The sequence below is a fragment of the Nycticebus coucang genome, chromosome 15 (assembly GCF_027406575.1).
Source record: "Nycticebus coucang isolate mNycCou1 chromosome 15, mNycCou1.pri, whole genome shotgun sequence".
Taxonomy (NCBI): Eukaryota; Metazoa; Chordata; class Mammalia; order Primates; family Lorisidae; genus Nycticebus; species Nycticebus coucang.
In genome coordinates this window covers 23,572,882-23,589,053 of record NC_069794.1, presented here as the reverse complement: position 1 = coordinate 23,589,053, position 16,172 = coordinate 23,572,882, and the positions used below count along the sequence as shown (strand labels likewise).

The window sequence follows — 16,172 nt, the reverse complement described above, 5'->3', positions numbered from 1 at the left end:
TGTAAATTAACTCTTGGAGATTTCTTAGTATCACTTTCCATTGAGCTCAGTTATAGGACTTCCAATATTGTATCTCATTATTCGGTGTCATTTAAAGCAAGGGCTGATTCTTAATTTATTTCTCTTAACATATTTAAAAGTTATACTTGTTAGTAGAGATTTACTTTACTCTGCAACTGGTTTTCAGGGGCACTCTTAGTGTTCAGCGAGAAATTTCTATAAATCTCAGTATAGGAAGGAAAATGAACTTTGCACTTGCAAAGCAAATAAGCTTCTAAGAATGTTGCCGTTGTGAGATAGGAGGTATTTTTCACTCAATCACAGAGCTGTTTTAATACCCCACTCTTGTTACATTTACTATTTGTATAGGTTTTGATTACTATTGCATGAATACAGTTCTCTTCCTTTATATTGACAATTCTGAGCGATCTTTTAAAACTGCCGTGGTCTTTGTATTTGCTGCACCCAGCCCTAAGCCTACTGCCTTACCACAAGTTTCCACTTTTGAACAGCATTTCAGTCAACTCAAGTTTTCTGAACCTTGGTGCTGTTGACATAATCTTTGTAGAGGTGGGTGTTCTGGGCACTGCAAGACACTTAAAGTATTGCGCTCTCTATTCACTAGATTGCAGTAGCACTTTCATCTTCCACGCCCTCTAGCAGCCACACCATTATGAAAACAGTGTCTTCAGATGTTGCCAAATGTACCATGGGGAGTGAAGGCTTTTTTAAAAATATTTTTAGTTGATGACAATGATCTATAACATATATTGAATAAGCTACTGTTCTAAGTCGAGAAGCTCTATGAGGCCATTAATCTGAATTTCTAGAAACTATGGGGGGTTGGCATTCTTCCTTTTTTCCTTTCTTTCTTGGGGATGCCATGCTGTTCTCTCTCTCCTCTTCTCCTCTCCCACTTCTATCTTCCCCTCACCTACTCCCTGCTCTCCGCTCGCTCTCTCTCTTTTTTTAAATTAAATCATAGCTGTGTACATTAATGCATTTATGGGGTACATTGTGCTGGTTTTACATACAATTTGAAATACTTTCATCAAGCTGGTTAACATAGCCTTCACCTCACTTACTTAATTATTGTGTTAAGACATTTATACTCAACAGTTAGTAGATTTGACATGTACCCTTGCAAAATGCACCATAGGTGTGGCCTCAAGGAGGACCCTCCCTCCATCTCTGTTCTCTTTTTATCTCTTCCCCCACTCTTTTACTTCTCTCTCAAATGAAAATAAACTTATAGTTTTTTCTTTTCTTTCTTTTTTTTTTTTTTCGAGACAGAGTCTCACTTTATCGCTCTCAGTAGACTGCCATGGCATCACAGCTTACAGCAACCTCCAGCTCTTGGGCTTAGGCAATTCTCTTGCCTCAGCCTCCCGAGTAGCTGGGACTACAGGTGCCCGCTATGATGTCCGGCTGTTTTTTGTTGCAGTTTGGCTGGGGCTGGGTTCAAACCCACCACTCTCCATATATGGGGCCAGTGCCCGAACCACTGAGCTACAGGCGCTGCCCAAACTTGTACTTTTATATCCTAAAAACAAACGAATAAAACAAACAAACAAAAAATCTGTGGAGATATTTGAAAGAAATGCATTAGCCTTAATTTTTAAAAGCCTTAGTCCACTGTTTTTTTCTTTTTAAACTAAATTAAAGTCTTGTGGCAAAACATGAGTCATATGACTTTTACTTACTTTTTAGCCCATTCTAATCCTCAGAATGAAAACTAATTATTAAATATTTATTTAGATATCCTATGTTTTAGTAACTTTGTTTACCTTGTATGTGGGCTCCAATTTTATAGTGTGTACTTTCATCTGTGTTTCTTAAATTTTTTTTCTTCTTATATCATCTTAACAATTTCAAGTGTACAATGGGGTTTTGTTTGTTTGTTTGTTTGTTTTTTGTTTTGTTTTTTGTTTTCGTGAGACAGAGTTTTTCTCTGTTACCCTAGAGTCTGGAGGAAGCATCAGCCTAGTTCACAGCAACCTCAAATTCCTGGGTTCAAGTGATCTTCCTGCCTCAGCCTCCCTAGTAGCTTGGACTACAGGCACCCACTACAATGCCCAGCTAATTGTTCTATTTTTAGAAGAGATGGGGAATCTTGATTTTGCTCAAACTGACCTCAAACTTCTGAGCTCAATTAATTGTTCCACTTCAGTTTCCCAAAGTACAGGATTACTCATGTGAGTAACCCAGTGCCCAGGCGACACTGATCTACTTTTAGGGATTTTAATATATTCTCAGTATTAGAACTGATTATATAAATTTTTATTTTCAGTCTGTAACTAGTTTGCACAGCAGGGCCATTATGAATGCTCAGTATAGGAATTATGTTTGGTACTGATTATCCTCTTGTAACTTTCTAGTAAACATAATTTACTTGAAGTATCAGCTTTTGGACTTGATTTTTAGAAAGTTATTACAATAAGTTGATTATCTGATGTGAGTTTAAGAGGCAAAAATAAGTTTTAATATTATAAATGTTATATTAGGTTTTAATGTCATTTTGGAAATTTAACTCCTATTGCTTTTTTGTTTGGCTGAGTTCACATGCGTAGGAAGGTCTTTGCTTTGGAAAAATAGCTATTGCTTAAAAAAGTAATTAAGCATTTTTGAAATATGAGTGTTAAATGTCCTAATAGTGCTTAAGAGCATGTGCAGTGTGCCACAGACTGGCCAAAGCAATCTCTGAGCCTCTTATTGGATCAACTTCAAAAGCTAAGTATCTGACATGGTCAAATTTCTATTCAAAATTATAGGTCTACCCCTATTTTATTTGGTGTCCAATGCTTATCTCTAATTGAAGGGAAGTATAATTTCAATCTCTGTAATTCTAGGATCATTAGTTTAGATTTAAAACTAATCTTAAACACAATTTTTACCACTTGTAAAGTAGATATAGCAACTAATGTACAAAGGTTAAGTCTCATTCAGAGTTAGCACAGCTGGTTACCACACTGATTCTTGGTCATGATGTTTCTAGGAAAACTCTCTTCTAGGTACAAATGAAGAAGACATAGAATTTCTTTTCTGCCTCACATTGGATGAATACGAGCTATCTTGGGGCACAAGTAAAAGACATAAGCACTTACTAAAGCTGATTAACAAAAAAATTGAAAAAAAGAGGTTCATGCATATTTTTTGTGATATCTGATAGGACACCACAGATGAGCCAAAAATATCCTCACCAAAAAAAAAAAAAAGAAAGAAAGAAAAGAAAGCTGTTCTTCCCACTGCACTCCTAAAACTTTCAATGAAATGTCAGCTGCACGTGCTCAGTGAGACATACAGTTCCACGGGATAAGTAAATCACTTATTTAGGCTTATGTGTTTTCCTTTTACATTGTTAAAAGCAACACTAATGAAAAAAAAAAAAAAGTCCTCACAAAATCAGCATTGAAGCCCACCGGCTATAAGTTGTGTACCCTTGACGTAGAGTGTTGTGGATTTTAAAGTAGTTTGTCCAGATCACACGTAAATGATGTGTGAGGAGACGTTGCAGTTTAAATTCTGATTGCTAGACTTATCTAAAGTATGCAATGAACTTTTTGCTCTCTTGAATCCTACTTGGAAATTACAAGCCGTCTTACTGGGCCATGACATATTATACTAGTATTTATAGCAGCTCTTTTTTTGTCTTAGTTGGTGATAAATTAAATAAGGTATTTCTAGCCTGCATAGAGAAGTCCTGTGTCCAAGGCCCATTATTGATGAAGTATCTGTATGAACATGACATAGTTTGGGTCTGTAGGTGGTGATGCTTAAGGGGAGAGATCATAGGAGGGAGGGATTATAGGACACAATTTTTGGTATTTAATGGTCAGTGAGAACAGAGGGAACCTGAAAATACTCAATTATTATTGTGCCTGGAGGACTCTGGAATGTTGTGTGGCTCACAGGTGCATACCGTCCTGCTCTGTTAGTCCTTAAATTGTTTATGCAGTGTCATTCAACCTGCAGAACTGTCTGATTACCATAGTTTTGCAACAAGTTCATATGAGGAAATCCATTCTTCATCTCCTGCCCTGAGAAGACTAGCTTTTTTCTCTGTCACTGAGACTTTGTATTAGTATCATCTCCTATTTTTACTCCTGTCAGTTGTCTTCTTGATCTCACATCTTTTAGAATGTGTGTATTAACCTACTTTTAGCTCAGATGTTAAAAATGACACACATATGTGATATTACTAGTCCAGAAGTCTGTTTCAGTGGGAATTAAAATGCAGTCAGATGTCTGAAAGTTTGTATCTTGCTTGTCTTCCCATCTTGCTCCTTGTACTTCTGTATTACAACAATTTGTGGTATCCTACCTTATTTTAGAACAGTGACTCTAAGTGTTTTTAAATTGTTTGGTTAAGGGCTCATAAATTTGGGGATTATTTTTATTACTTCTAATCCTTTTGCCTCTCTTAAAGCTGTTTCACTTGATCAAGTCTCCAATGAGAGATTACAACAAAACTTATTTATCTAGTAGCTGACTTTTAAAATATTACCTATGCATATTATAAAAAGGTAGTATATAGAGAGTGCCAAAAATGTGCCCACGTTTTAAGAGAAAAAGCAATTCTATTTATGCCTAGGGAATGGTGACACTAGCATTCATTTAATTGATACCATCTTTCAAGCAAATGTCATACTACACATTGCTCCATAGTTCAATTCAAATTTGAAAAATAATACATAGATAAAATCTCTTAAAATACACATCCAAGTTTTTGGTACCCCTGATATTTCTAGCTTTGTAACTGAGGCATTAAGGATGGAATGTTTCTGCCTCTCCCCCCGCAAAAAAAAAATTCATATATTGCAGCTTTCATTATCAGTGTGGCTTTATTTGGGCACGGGGCCACCAAAGAAGTAATTAAAATTAAGTGGGGGCTTATAAATGCAAGGCCCTGATCTGATAAATATTAACATTCTTATAAAAAATATGCCAGAAACTCTTCTTCTCTCACAGTGTTTGAACCGAGTATGATGCTGAAGGGGGATGAAAGAATGACAAGGCAGAATCTACAAGACAGAATCTCCCCAAGAAATCAAATTGGCCAAAACATGAATCTTGGACTACTCAGATTCCAGAAATGTGAGAAAATAAATTTCTGTCATTTAGGCCACCCAATTGATGTTTATTTTGTTACTGCAGCCCAGGTCCACTGATACATACAGGAAACTTTATCTCCCTGAGTATTAAGTTTCTGTAAATGAGACTGTCAATAACTATTTCACAGAGATTTTATTAGTCTTAGTCTTCTCCCATTTTATGTTATTACATTATAACTCAAATGTTACCTACCATTAAGAAGAAAATGAAGATTTTTTGGGGGGAAGAGCGGGCATTAAATTCCTTAAAGTCTCTGTTACAATGTCTAGCATTTTAAGAGGTTGTTAGTTACTGTCTTTCAATCCCTGAGGCTGAAGTTAATGTGCTAGTCCTGGATTCCGAATACCAGGAATGACCTGGACTAATTTTGAAATTTTTATCAAATGCTTCATCTGCCTCTTTCCAGCAGAGATGGAAATGCTGTACCTGTGATAAATCTAGTTCTGGCTTGATTTTTTTTCTTTTTTTTAATTTCTTTCTTTCTTTTTTTGAGACAAAGTCTCAAGCTCTCACCCTGGGTAGAGCACCACCGCTGTTGTGTCATAGCTCATAGCAACCTCCATCTCAGGCTCAAGGAATTCTCTTGCCTCAGTTTTTCTATTTTTAGTAAAGATTGGGTCTCTCTTTTGCTCAGGCTGGTCTCTAACTCGTGAGCTCAAGTAATCTACCTGCCTCAGCCTTCCAGAGTGCTAGAAGGCTGGCTTGATTCTTAATCTATGTAATTCAGCACTTGAAACTGCTCGCCTACTGTCTGGAAGGCTGGCAACAATTACTTTGGTTATTTCATACTTGTTTATGAAGTATCTTCATTTAAAGATGCTATTTTGATTAAAAGCAAAACAAAATCCAAACAATAGAAACTCAGCCTTGCTGATAATTCTAAACTAACATCATTGTAAAGGGTAAGTGGTAAATTACTCATATATTTTTGTATTGGAAAATATAAATAGTAAACAGCTTTTTTTTGTGTGTAGGTACATTAGTAATTTTCATAGTAAAGCTGTTAAAATTGCTACTAAGTAATAAATTTATGCTTTAAGTAAACATAATACAGTGGTTCACTGCATACTTTATATTTATTGCAACACAAGAGATAAATTCCAGTGATACACTTAAAACCTACGAGAAGTGCATTAAGTAGAGAGCTAATATCCTTCAGGAACTTGTCTATGCTTTCATTTTCAGGCCCCATGGGAGTATCCAGCCTTTTTTCTTTTCTGCTTTGCTTTGGAAGAATAAGAGTTGTCTTAGACCACACATTAAATACACAAACACTAACAAAAGCTGACGAGCAATAAAAAGGTCTGTGCATACTTTTCACAATACACAACACCACAGATAATCAAAGCAGTCCTCGATTTGGCCTTCGGGGTGCCTGTTTTGCTGCTCCGATAGACTTGGAATTTTATCCCAAATGGTAGAAAGCCAATGTGAAATAGCAGTTTCTTTAATCCTTATTCCCCTAAATTCCTTATTGAGGTGGTATCTACTGTTTACTGTTTTAGACGAGCTCAAAAACAATAATAAGTTTAGTTTTTCTGATCAAATATACTAAAAATAAAAGAAGTAATGTACTCAACAAAAATTGGGAGCTTAAAAACTAGGAGTACTGAATTTTTAGAGAATCATGGAAAAGTGTAGCACATAAAAGGGCATACTCTACATTTATATTTCAGAAACAGAGGGAAAAGGAGAACCATTAACAAGTCACAGTGCCATTGGCTTACTAAAATTTAAGGCCAGTTTTCATTTTATCATTCTTTTCTTTGTGGTTTTGCTCAATATCAGGTTACTACAGTGAGGTGTTATAAAATTTTGAAAGCTTGTTTTTTTTTCTTCATCTAAAATCTTGCTTTCTTTCTGTGCCCAACCTGTCTTTGCAGTAGGTTAATTTCCTATTGAGCAGGAACAAAATTGTTGATTTAAACTGTGTACAAAGTATTAAACTCATAAGCCCACATAAGTAGAAGCTAAGAATGTATTAGTTTCGTTCTTAAAAAATACACATATAAAAGATGCACCGAACAAACGTGTATGTTATGCCTGATAAACGCCCTGAAGTCACATAGACCATGAGGTATAATAGTGCTACTTCTTAGAATCGGATGCTTGGGAGTTTTGTTTAATATCTGTTTTCCATCTTTCTAACAGAGATGGTGTTTATCTAAAAGGGTTGCTATGAAGACTGAATAATTTATGTAATATACTATCATAATAGAGAACCTTGTACATCACTGATAACTGCCACAAGGTCCTCCCTGTTCAGACCTAATCCTCAGCTGAGATCCCACCTCCACCTGCTTTTGGTGTTTTACTTGGTGATGTTCTGTTCCCTGCTCATGAAGTTTTGCTGGTGGCCTTGCTGTTCTGTCTCATCCAAATTCAGGGCTATTGCTGCTTCTGTTATGCTCATTGCTCAGATATTGTACACCTGCTTCTTCCTTTTGCTCATTAGCGTCAACTTATTAGAGAGATGTTCTTGATATCTCATTTAAAGTATTACTTTTTTCTTTACCTACTTATTTTTTTTTTTAGCACTAATCTCAATATTGACAGAAATTGATTTTTATTCTGTATGCCTCTATAAAGTAAAAGCCCATGGACATAGGAACTTCATTTTGCCTATTGTTGTATCCTAGAAAAAAAGAATGTCATTTACCATTTAGCAGACACTATGCTTTTTAATGAATTGTTCCTAGCATCTTTGGAGAAGACCAGAAATCTATGTTTGACGATAATAGTTGTAGACTTTATAGATTCAATTATATAGTCAATTAGACAAAGAAGATAAACCATGTTCACTTTCTAGGATGGTTTATGATACGTTCTCTTGGGGATATTGGCAGGATTTTGTCTGAACTATATGAGATGCTGACTGGCTTTATGTTATTTTCTAAACAGTAAATGTTGTTAAAATTGGAGTGTGGGTACATTTTATAAAGTACAGTGAACTTTTGTTCATTGCTAATTTATTCTGTCATATTATTATTTGTTCATATTTCATGTTTGATAAAAACAATTGGCATCCTTTAATTATCATTTTCCAATTATAGTGTAAACGATGTTAGAGTTTATATAAGGTGATAGGAAAACAGAGGAGTTGAAAACAGGCAAGGAGAATTTTGAGAGGCAGGGGGAAAAGTGCTTCATATGATGTGTTAAGAGATTTGATCTTGATTCTCTGAGTGGGATTTGAAGCATGCCATTGTATTATATGCCTGTATATTCCAGGATGAATAAAAATTCATCCTGGAAGCAGATTGACAGTTTACTGGGGAGAGCTTGTTAGGCATATATTGCAATATTGATGTCTTCAGAAGATGAAGTTTTAAAGGCTGAAGAAATAAATCACAACTTATTAGTGACCACTGCGTATATTATAGGAAGTCTACTATTCATTAGAATTTAAATTATAATTATATCACCTGAATTAACATGTGAAGATATCTATATTTTTTGTTGTTGGGGATTCATTGAGGGTACACAGAACCAGGTTACATTGATTGATTTTGTTAGATAAGGACCCTCTTATGTTCCGCCCCCCCTCCACCCATCTCTCCTTCCCTTTCTCAACTCTCTCCATCCCCCACCTCCATTGTGTACTGGGGCCTTAATTTTTTAATTATCTAAATTTTATAATTCAGAATCAGTGACAGAAGTTACCTCAGAAAACATCTAACCAAATGTTATAAGCTTGATGAAATTGAAACTCAGAGTTAACATGACATGCTCAAGATAACACCACTGGGTCCTGACAGAGTTAGTTGTCTTTACTCTATGGCAATATATTAGTCAGGGTTTTCCAGAGGAACAGAACAAATAGGATATGAGGGAGGAAATGTGTTAGGGGAATTGGCTAAAACAATCAAAGCAGTAAAGAAGTCCCACGATAGGCCATGTGCAAGGCGGAGAATGACAGCATCCCAGCACGGCCAGTATGAATGCCTAAGATCCCGGGAAGTCAGCCGTGCAGCCATGGTTCTGAAGCCCAAATCCTGAGATCCCCTGGGAAGCTGCAAGTGCAAATCCCAGAGTTGTTCAAAAGCTGAAGTATCTGGGGTATGATGTTCAAAGGCAGGAAAAGAAAATTCCTGCTCTGGAAGGCAAGAGAGAATCTTCCTTCCTCTGCCTGTTTGTCCCAACCAAGTCTCCTCCTATTAGATGGTGTCTGTCCCCATTGAGGGCAGTTCTCTCTCTTGGTGCACTTGCATGCCCCTCTTTCAGTAAACATGCTCACAAATACACCCAGAAACCATGTTTCACCAGCCATCTTGGCACAGATCTGTCCAGTCAAGTTTACACCCAAAATTAACCTTCACAATTCTACCCATTGTTAACTTGGCAATCATATCCTTCTCTTCAAACCATAGTTAATCTCCAAATAAAGACAATAACAAGGTCACAGTTTTAACTAACATGAAACAACTATCTTGTGTACAAACCAGAATGCATTGATCTTGTCCCTGGAAGGTGAGGTACAGTTCTTGATTACTCTTCTGATATCCTGTATACTAAAATATATGCTTAATAATACTTAAATACTGGTATCAGGTCAATAAGTGTTGTGTTTTATGGTAAAATGAAATAAAAAATAAAACATAGATACTTGCTTAATAATGTATGTATATGCATATGTATTCTTAATAAAATAGGAAATGAAGTAGAATCTCCATAGTAGATCACCTCTCTACATCACCCACCTCCTTAAGGCAGTGCAATTTTAATAGACTGGACATGCATGTATGTATAAGTCCAGTAGGACTAATTCCTTATACCCACCTCTGTATGTTGTTACAGTATCTTGGATGGTCAACTTATAGTCTTTCTACTGTAGTTACAAATACAGTTCTGATTTCTACAACTGGTTAGGTGGTTGTCGCTGATATTTATAAGTGCCTTCTCCCCTATTTTTATTCCCTTTTCCTTCAGTAAGTACCACGGCTGGTCGTGGTTCTTTATGTGGTGAGGTGACTAATACCTTCATTCCTTAAGTGTCTGGACCATTAATAGTTATGACCAGATTAGACGTTGTACTTTCCCATTGATCTTAATCACGGAACGTGTTTATATTAAGAGATGCCCCTAAGTCTCCTGTATTTCAGTTATTCTTCCTTGGCTTCATTGTGGGGGAATAGCCCAGTTTCTGCTTGATAGTCTGAATCACAATAACCAACCCCCTAACTCTCTTTTTAGCCTACTGACCCAGTGGCATGAGGATGCTGAAGTGGCCAGTGGCAGTCTTAAATTCTGGTTCAACTTGGAATCATTATTATGTCTCCTGGTAGAAGCTTTCATTCCCCTAGAACTAAGCAATCTAGGAACAAGAAGCAAAAAATTTCACTAGTGGCCCAGTTTTGCCAATTCAGTGTATATACCTCAAATTCTTTCACCCATTTTTCAATCATGCTCTTTCCAAGTCCCTGACCGTACAGCCAGACCACTGGATACAGCTACAACCAGTGGAAAAGTATTAAACGGCACATTTGGCAGTTCCTCCTTCCAAGCAAAGCATGCAGCCAGATGTACTACCTGCATGTCTACCACTGGGGAGATTTCCTTTACTGCTTCTCTTCAGGGATGTCCCAGAAAGGGACTGTGCTGTGGCAGCCGTCTGTGTTTGGGTGGTACCTGCATATCCTGAAGAACCATTTGTAAATCAGGGCCTTATCTTCTCTTCCTCTGTCAACTAATCTCAGGATTCCTTATGGAGAGGGATGGAGGAAAGGCTGTTGCCAGATTGATACTGCATACCGGCTACCTGTAGATAGCGTTAATTTGCTCAGGCAATGAAATTACAGCTGGTACAGCAGTTGCTATTGGAGTTAACACTTAGTCAATCTCATAATCCACTGTCATTCTCCAGGTTCCATTTGTCTTCTACATAGGCGAAATAGAGTTGAAGAGTGATGTGGTGGGAATCAACACCCTCATATCTCCTAAGTCCTCATTAGTGACACTAATTTCTGCACTCCCACCAAGGATGCAGTTTTATTTTTGATTTTCTGCTTTCTTAGGGACAGACAGCTCTAATGGCTTCCGTTTGATCTTTCCCACTGTGGTAGTCCTGACTTCTCAGGTTAGGAGTTCAGTGAGGGGATTCTACAAGCTCCTGAATAGGTCTATTCTAATTATTCTAATTATACATAGTATACATATTATACATGCCAGAGAAATAAGAATCCACTTACAGAGAACCCACTGTAACTAAGACCAGAGCTAAAACTCTCATTGATCTCCTAACCTCCATAAACTCCTACTCTGTCTGGAAGGCCAAGGTGATGTTTCAGGTCTCCTGGAATTAACATCAGTCCAGAGCCAGTGTAAAGTAGCCCCCTGAAGGTTTGATTGTTTCCATTTCCCCAATACAGTTACCCTGATAAAAGGCTGCAGATTTCTTTGGGGAAGGATGAGAGAAAGATTAACAATGCAAAGTTGATATTGTACCATGTTCCTCCCTTAAGAGAACCTGTTCTTCCCTTTATTCAGGGGCTTCTAAGCTGGTTCAAATCTGGAAATTCATTCAGGGACCATGATGCTATTTTAATGACTTTAGTTAGACTTTTGTTCATTTGACCTGGCAGTTTTCTACTTATAGAGGTCTAGTAGAAATTATAGTAGACTTCCTATTTATTTTGCATCTAGAAACACTGGGGTTAATTAGCCAACAACATGGATCTGTATGATCATATTATTCTGACCGTTACTTTGCCTCTGTTGTCCATTATGATGACTATGCCCGCTTTGTTAGATGCTGCCACTTGGTGCCTAACACCCTGGGATCCAATTATTCTCATTGCATTTAAGTTTTCCAATTGAATGTGATTCTCAGACCCATGCCCACTATAAAGTCTGACATAAGAAAAGAGCAATCACAAAGCACTTCAAGGACATTGGTGATCCCCTCATCAATCTATTTTTCAAAGTGTTGGTGAAAGACATATCATCTGGACCCTCCCAGTGTGGGGTGAGTTGGTTTTATGTGACAAATCAACTCTTAGCATTCCAATCTTTCCAAGCCTTTGAATCCCTTTCTCTACATTATACCAAGAGAGATCAAGTGTCTTCATCTTACTTATGGTGAGCCATCTTTTGATCTATATTTCAGTCAACACAAAGTATTAGAACTTTTTAAAACCTCTGTGCTGCAGCATTAAATACAGAATCTCTTCTTAATGGTCCCATGTCAATAATTTCAGTGTGATCCAACTTTATGTTCCTTCCAACATTATCTCACCATCTTTAACATCAATTTCCACACAGGCTCTATGGATTTATGTTTGTATAACTTAGAAAACTCAAGTAGTTGTTTTGGATATTGCATTTTTTTATAGGTCAGCTTTATACCTCACCTTTGGGGGCCTGCTGGGACTGGAGTTTAGTTATAGGTCTAGAAAGAAATAGGAGTGCCAGAGGAGGGTCTTGAGGAGATCAGCATTGTCTTGCCTGGCAGGAGCCTTGGAGGAGAATGTTACTCTTCCCTCAGTTGATGCAGGATTAATTCCCTCAGAGGTGGAAAAGCCAGGACTACTGGGAATAGGTGTGGAAAGATACTTCCCCTGGCAAAAAAAAAAAAAAAAAGGCTGTTCAGAATTTAGAAGCCCAAGGTTCCCAGCTTCATTAGGGTCTTCTCAAGCATTCGGATCCCATCTTATAAAATCCCTTTCTTTCCTAATCAGTGTCCTTACTTCAGCAGTATATAACACTGTGTGGTTGAAAATTAACCTCTCATTGTAAATCAGATAGTTGTATGATGAGGGTATATGTTTGATTTTTGGCAATTTCATACCTATTTGAAATTTAGAAATTTCAACCAATTTCAATCCAGTGACTAGAGAAGAGAGGATTCTCTTTCAGGGCATGCTTAGAAGAGTTCAGGCTATTTATGCACATTTGGAGCCAAGAATTTGAATTCCTGAGCTTTTCTTTCATCACTTTGTCTAGAATTGTTAGTAGCAACCAGTGAATATCATTATATTCCCTGGTTTTCCATAAATGATAGAGAGTATCAGATAGAGTCACCAATTTTTTTTGCTGCTTATAAACAGAGAATTAGAAGAACTATCAAATGCATTCATTCACACTATAAACAATTCACAGTATGGATTTTCAATGCTCTCTGTAGTGTTAGAAGTACAGTTCGTAGCATTTTTATGTCTAATTAGACCAGGGAGCCAATTCCAGAAACCCCCAAACCAATTGAGAAAAATTCATCCTTAAAATTTTATTCATACAGAACCACTCCTGGTAAAAAGGAGTGTTGCTATAGAAGAATACCTGAAACTTGGTAATTTATAATGAAAAGAGGTACAAGGAAGTAGTCCCTGGGCCACATCTACTGCACTCTTTATGCAGTCAAGTTGTGAATTTTCCAAGGATGTAAAGGACTCTCTGATTCCATTTTAATTACAAATTCTGCCTTTAGATCATTTCTTTGCTTCCATAACCCAGGGTAAGCTTTTTGAGTACTTTGCTGCCCTAAAGCCCTATGCCATAGATAAAATGTAGCAAAGTTCATTTCAGCTATATAAAAATGGTGCCTTTTACTGTAGTTCCCAAAAAGATTCTTCTCATTTTTATTATAGTGGCCTGTTAATACCCATATTTCTTTTGGCATTTTGGTCACAACCATTTAAACAATCTTTAAGTAGTTCTAGCTCATCTTCAGAGCCCCCACTAGAACACTCCTAATGATCTGTTCATTGCAATGTAGGATTTATTTAGCCTGCTACTCCAAATTCTTCCAACTTCTGTCTGTTACCCAGTTCCAAAGCCACTTTCATAGTTTCAGGAATCTTCATAGCAACAACCCCACTCCTTGGTACTAATTTTCTGTCTTTGTCTATATTGTGTTTCTGTAACAGAACCTGAGACTGAGTAATTTATTAAGAAAAGACATTGGCTGAGGATTCTGATGACTGAGAAGTCCAAAAGCATGGCACTAGTGTCTGCTCAGATTCTGGTGATGACAATGTACTGGATCAAGATATGGCAGAGAAGTGGAAAAGCTAGTATGTGTGTGCAAAGTGAAACACAAGGAGGAGGATACCTGGCTTTATAACAACTCTCACTATCCAGTGTACTGGTAACTAATCTTGCAGTAGTGGTAACTAATCCTGTACTGCAAGAGTAAGAACTCGCTCCCTGGAGATTGGATTAATCTATTCATGAAGGATTTACTCTTATGACCCCATACCACCTCACATTATGCCCCACGTATCTACAAGGTCAAATGGCAATCAGATTTCCACATGTATTTTAGGGGAGACAAACCAAACACAGAGCTTTGGCTTAAGTCACACCACCCTGGAAAAACTAATGGTCTTGGATTTAGATCTGGAATCTAGTCATAGCTGCAACCCTGCACATGTAAATTAAAGTTTGTGCATCTTTGTTTTAAAATAAAGAGTAGAATTTGAATTTCAGCTCTTGATAGTGGTAGGTAGATTTTATTGCAGTTAAAAAATATATTAAAACATATTAAACTGAACTTTTTTTCTGTAATAGATGGTCCAGCTATATATTTAAAATCATATATTTTCTATAAAAAATTAAGTGGATTACAAACATGAATAGCTAACAAATTAGGTACTCTGGGTATATTTGTTATTTCTTGCTTTTAAAGATGCTATTCCCCTGCCATGGGAAAATAGCATCTTTAAAACATTAGTGTCTCTCTGCAGCAAATGACTTGGCATACTTTCCAGACCAGAAGATGTTGGACATAAGCAGAACCTTCTTCAAGCAACAATGGACTTAGTGAAAGAACTTCTGTTTTATATGATTAGCAAATATTGTAGTGTTGGTATAGTATAGCATTACTATAGAATAGTAGAGTATATTATAGTATAGTATTACTGTTAGTATTACTAATCTGATGCTTCTAAGAAGACTTTAAACATTTAGGTATGATCTTACTAGATAATAGAAACTAAATTTTTAGGAAAAAGTTAATTGCCCTCAACACTAAATAAGAATATTCAGGCTGAATGTGTATAAAAATTAATCTTTTCACATCATTGAATATAGTGTTCAAATGTTCTGATTATCTCAAATAATTTTGATTTTTCAAATAAAGATACACCAAAGGTAGGAATGTTATCATTGGTTATTGTATTACTTAAGTTTTTAGCCTATGTACTTTTTTCTTTTCCTCTTTTTAAATTTTTTTATATTCATTTGTGATTTCTAATAAAGTTAGGTTGCCTTATCTAAATTTTTCTGGTCTGGATTTTGCTGAATGCAAATCCCATTTTCATGTATTCCTGTGTCTTGTATGTTTTTATAAATTGGTCATACAGCTAAAGACTTTAACAATTTTTTAATGAAACTAATGACCAATATATGTTACTGTTTAAAGAAAAAAAAATACAAATATCGCAATTTAGAATCAAATTAAACTTGGTATTGTCCAGATATCCTTTCGAAAGAAAAAATTGATGGCAGTAATACTTCAAGGAAAAGAACTGTCACTGGGGAGGTGTGAAGTGGTTTTTGAATTTCAGTGAAGTGATTCTAGCCTGGTTGCTTCTCAGAATCACCTGGGTAGCCTTAAAAAAAAAAATAATAATTAATTTAAAAAGCCTTACCTGGCATGAACTACAGAGCTCTGCATGATAATTTTAGCATCTCTCCTCTAGAGAATTCTAAAGTGTAGAATTGGGATTGGTGGGATTGGTGGGATTACACCAGCGGTGCATCTTACAAGGGTATATGTGAAACTTGGTAAACGGTCTGTAAAGCTAGTGAATGATGCCCCATGATCATATCAATGTACACAGCTATGATTTAATAAAAAAAAATAATAAATAAATAAATAAATTCAAATCCTAATCCTGAAAAAAATAAATAAATAAAAATAAAGTGTTGGTAAGGTTGAGAACCATTAATCTAGAGACGTTTTAGTATATTAATCTGGACTCAGCTGACAATTGAATATCTTGCTAGTAGATTTAAACAGTTTCAGTTAGTGTCTGTGTTAATTACATTTACCTTAAAGTAAATCCTCAGCTGATAATTTTTGTGTTTTTTTTTTTTTTTTTTTTTTTTTTTAGTAAAATTGC

At 36.3% G+C, this 16,172-nt stretch overlaps 1 protein-coding gene across 1 annotated transcript in view; it reads left to right on the top strand.

Moving 5' to 3' along the window:
- LOC128566419 (uncharacterized) overlaps positions 1 to 14,099 on the top strand; it is a 73,038-nt gene extending 58,939 nt beyond the window's left edge. The window contains exons 3-4 of the mRNA XM_053563309.1: positions 4,969 to 5,094; positions 13,974 to 14,099. Of these exons, the coding sequence (XP_053419284.1) occupies positions 4,969 to 5,094; positions 13,974 to 13,975 (128 nt within the window). The 3' untranslated portion in view covers positions 13,976 to 14,099. The remainder of the gene's footprint in view (positions 1 to 4,968; positions 5,095 to 13,973) is intronic.
- The last annotated feature ends 2,073 nt before the right edge of the window (positions 14,100 to 16,172 follow it).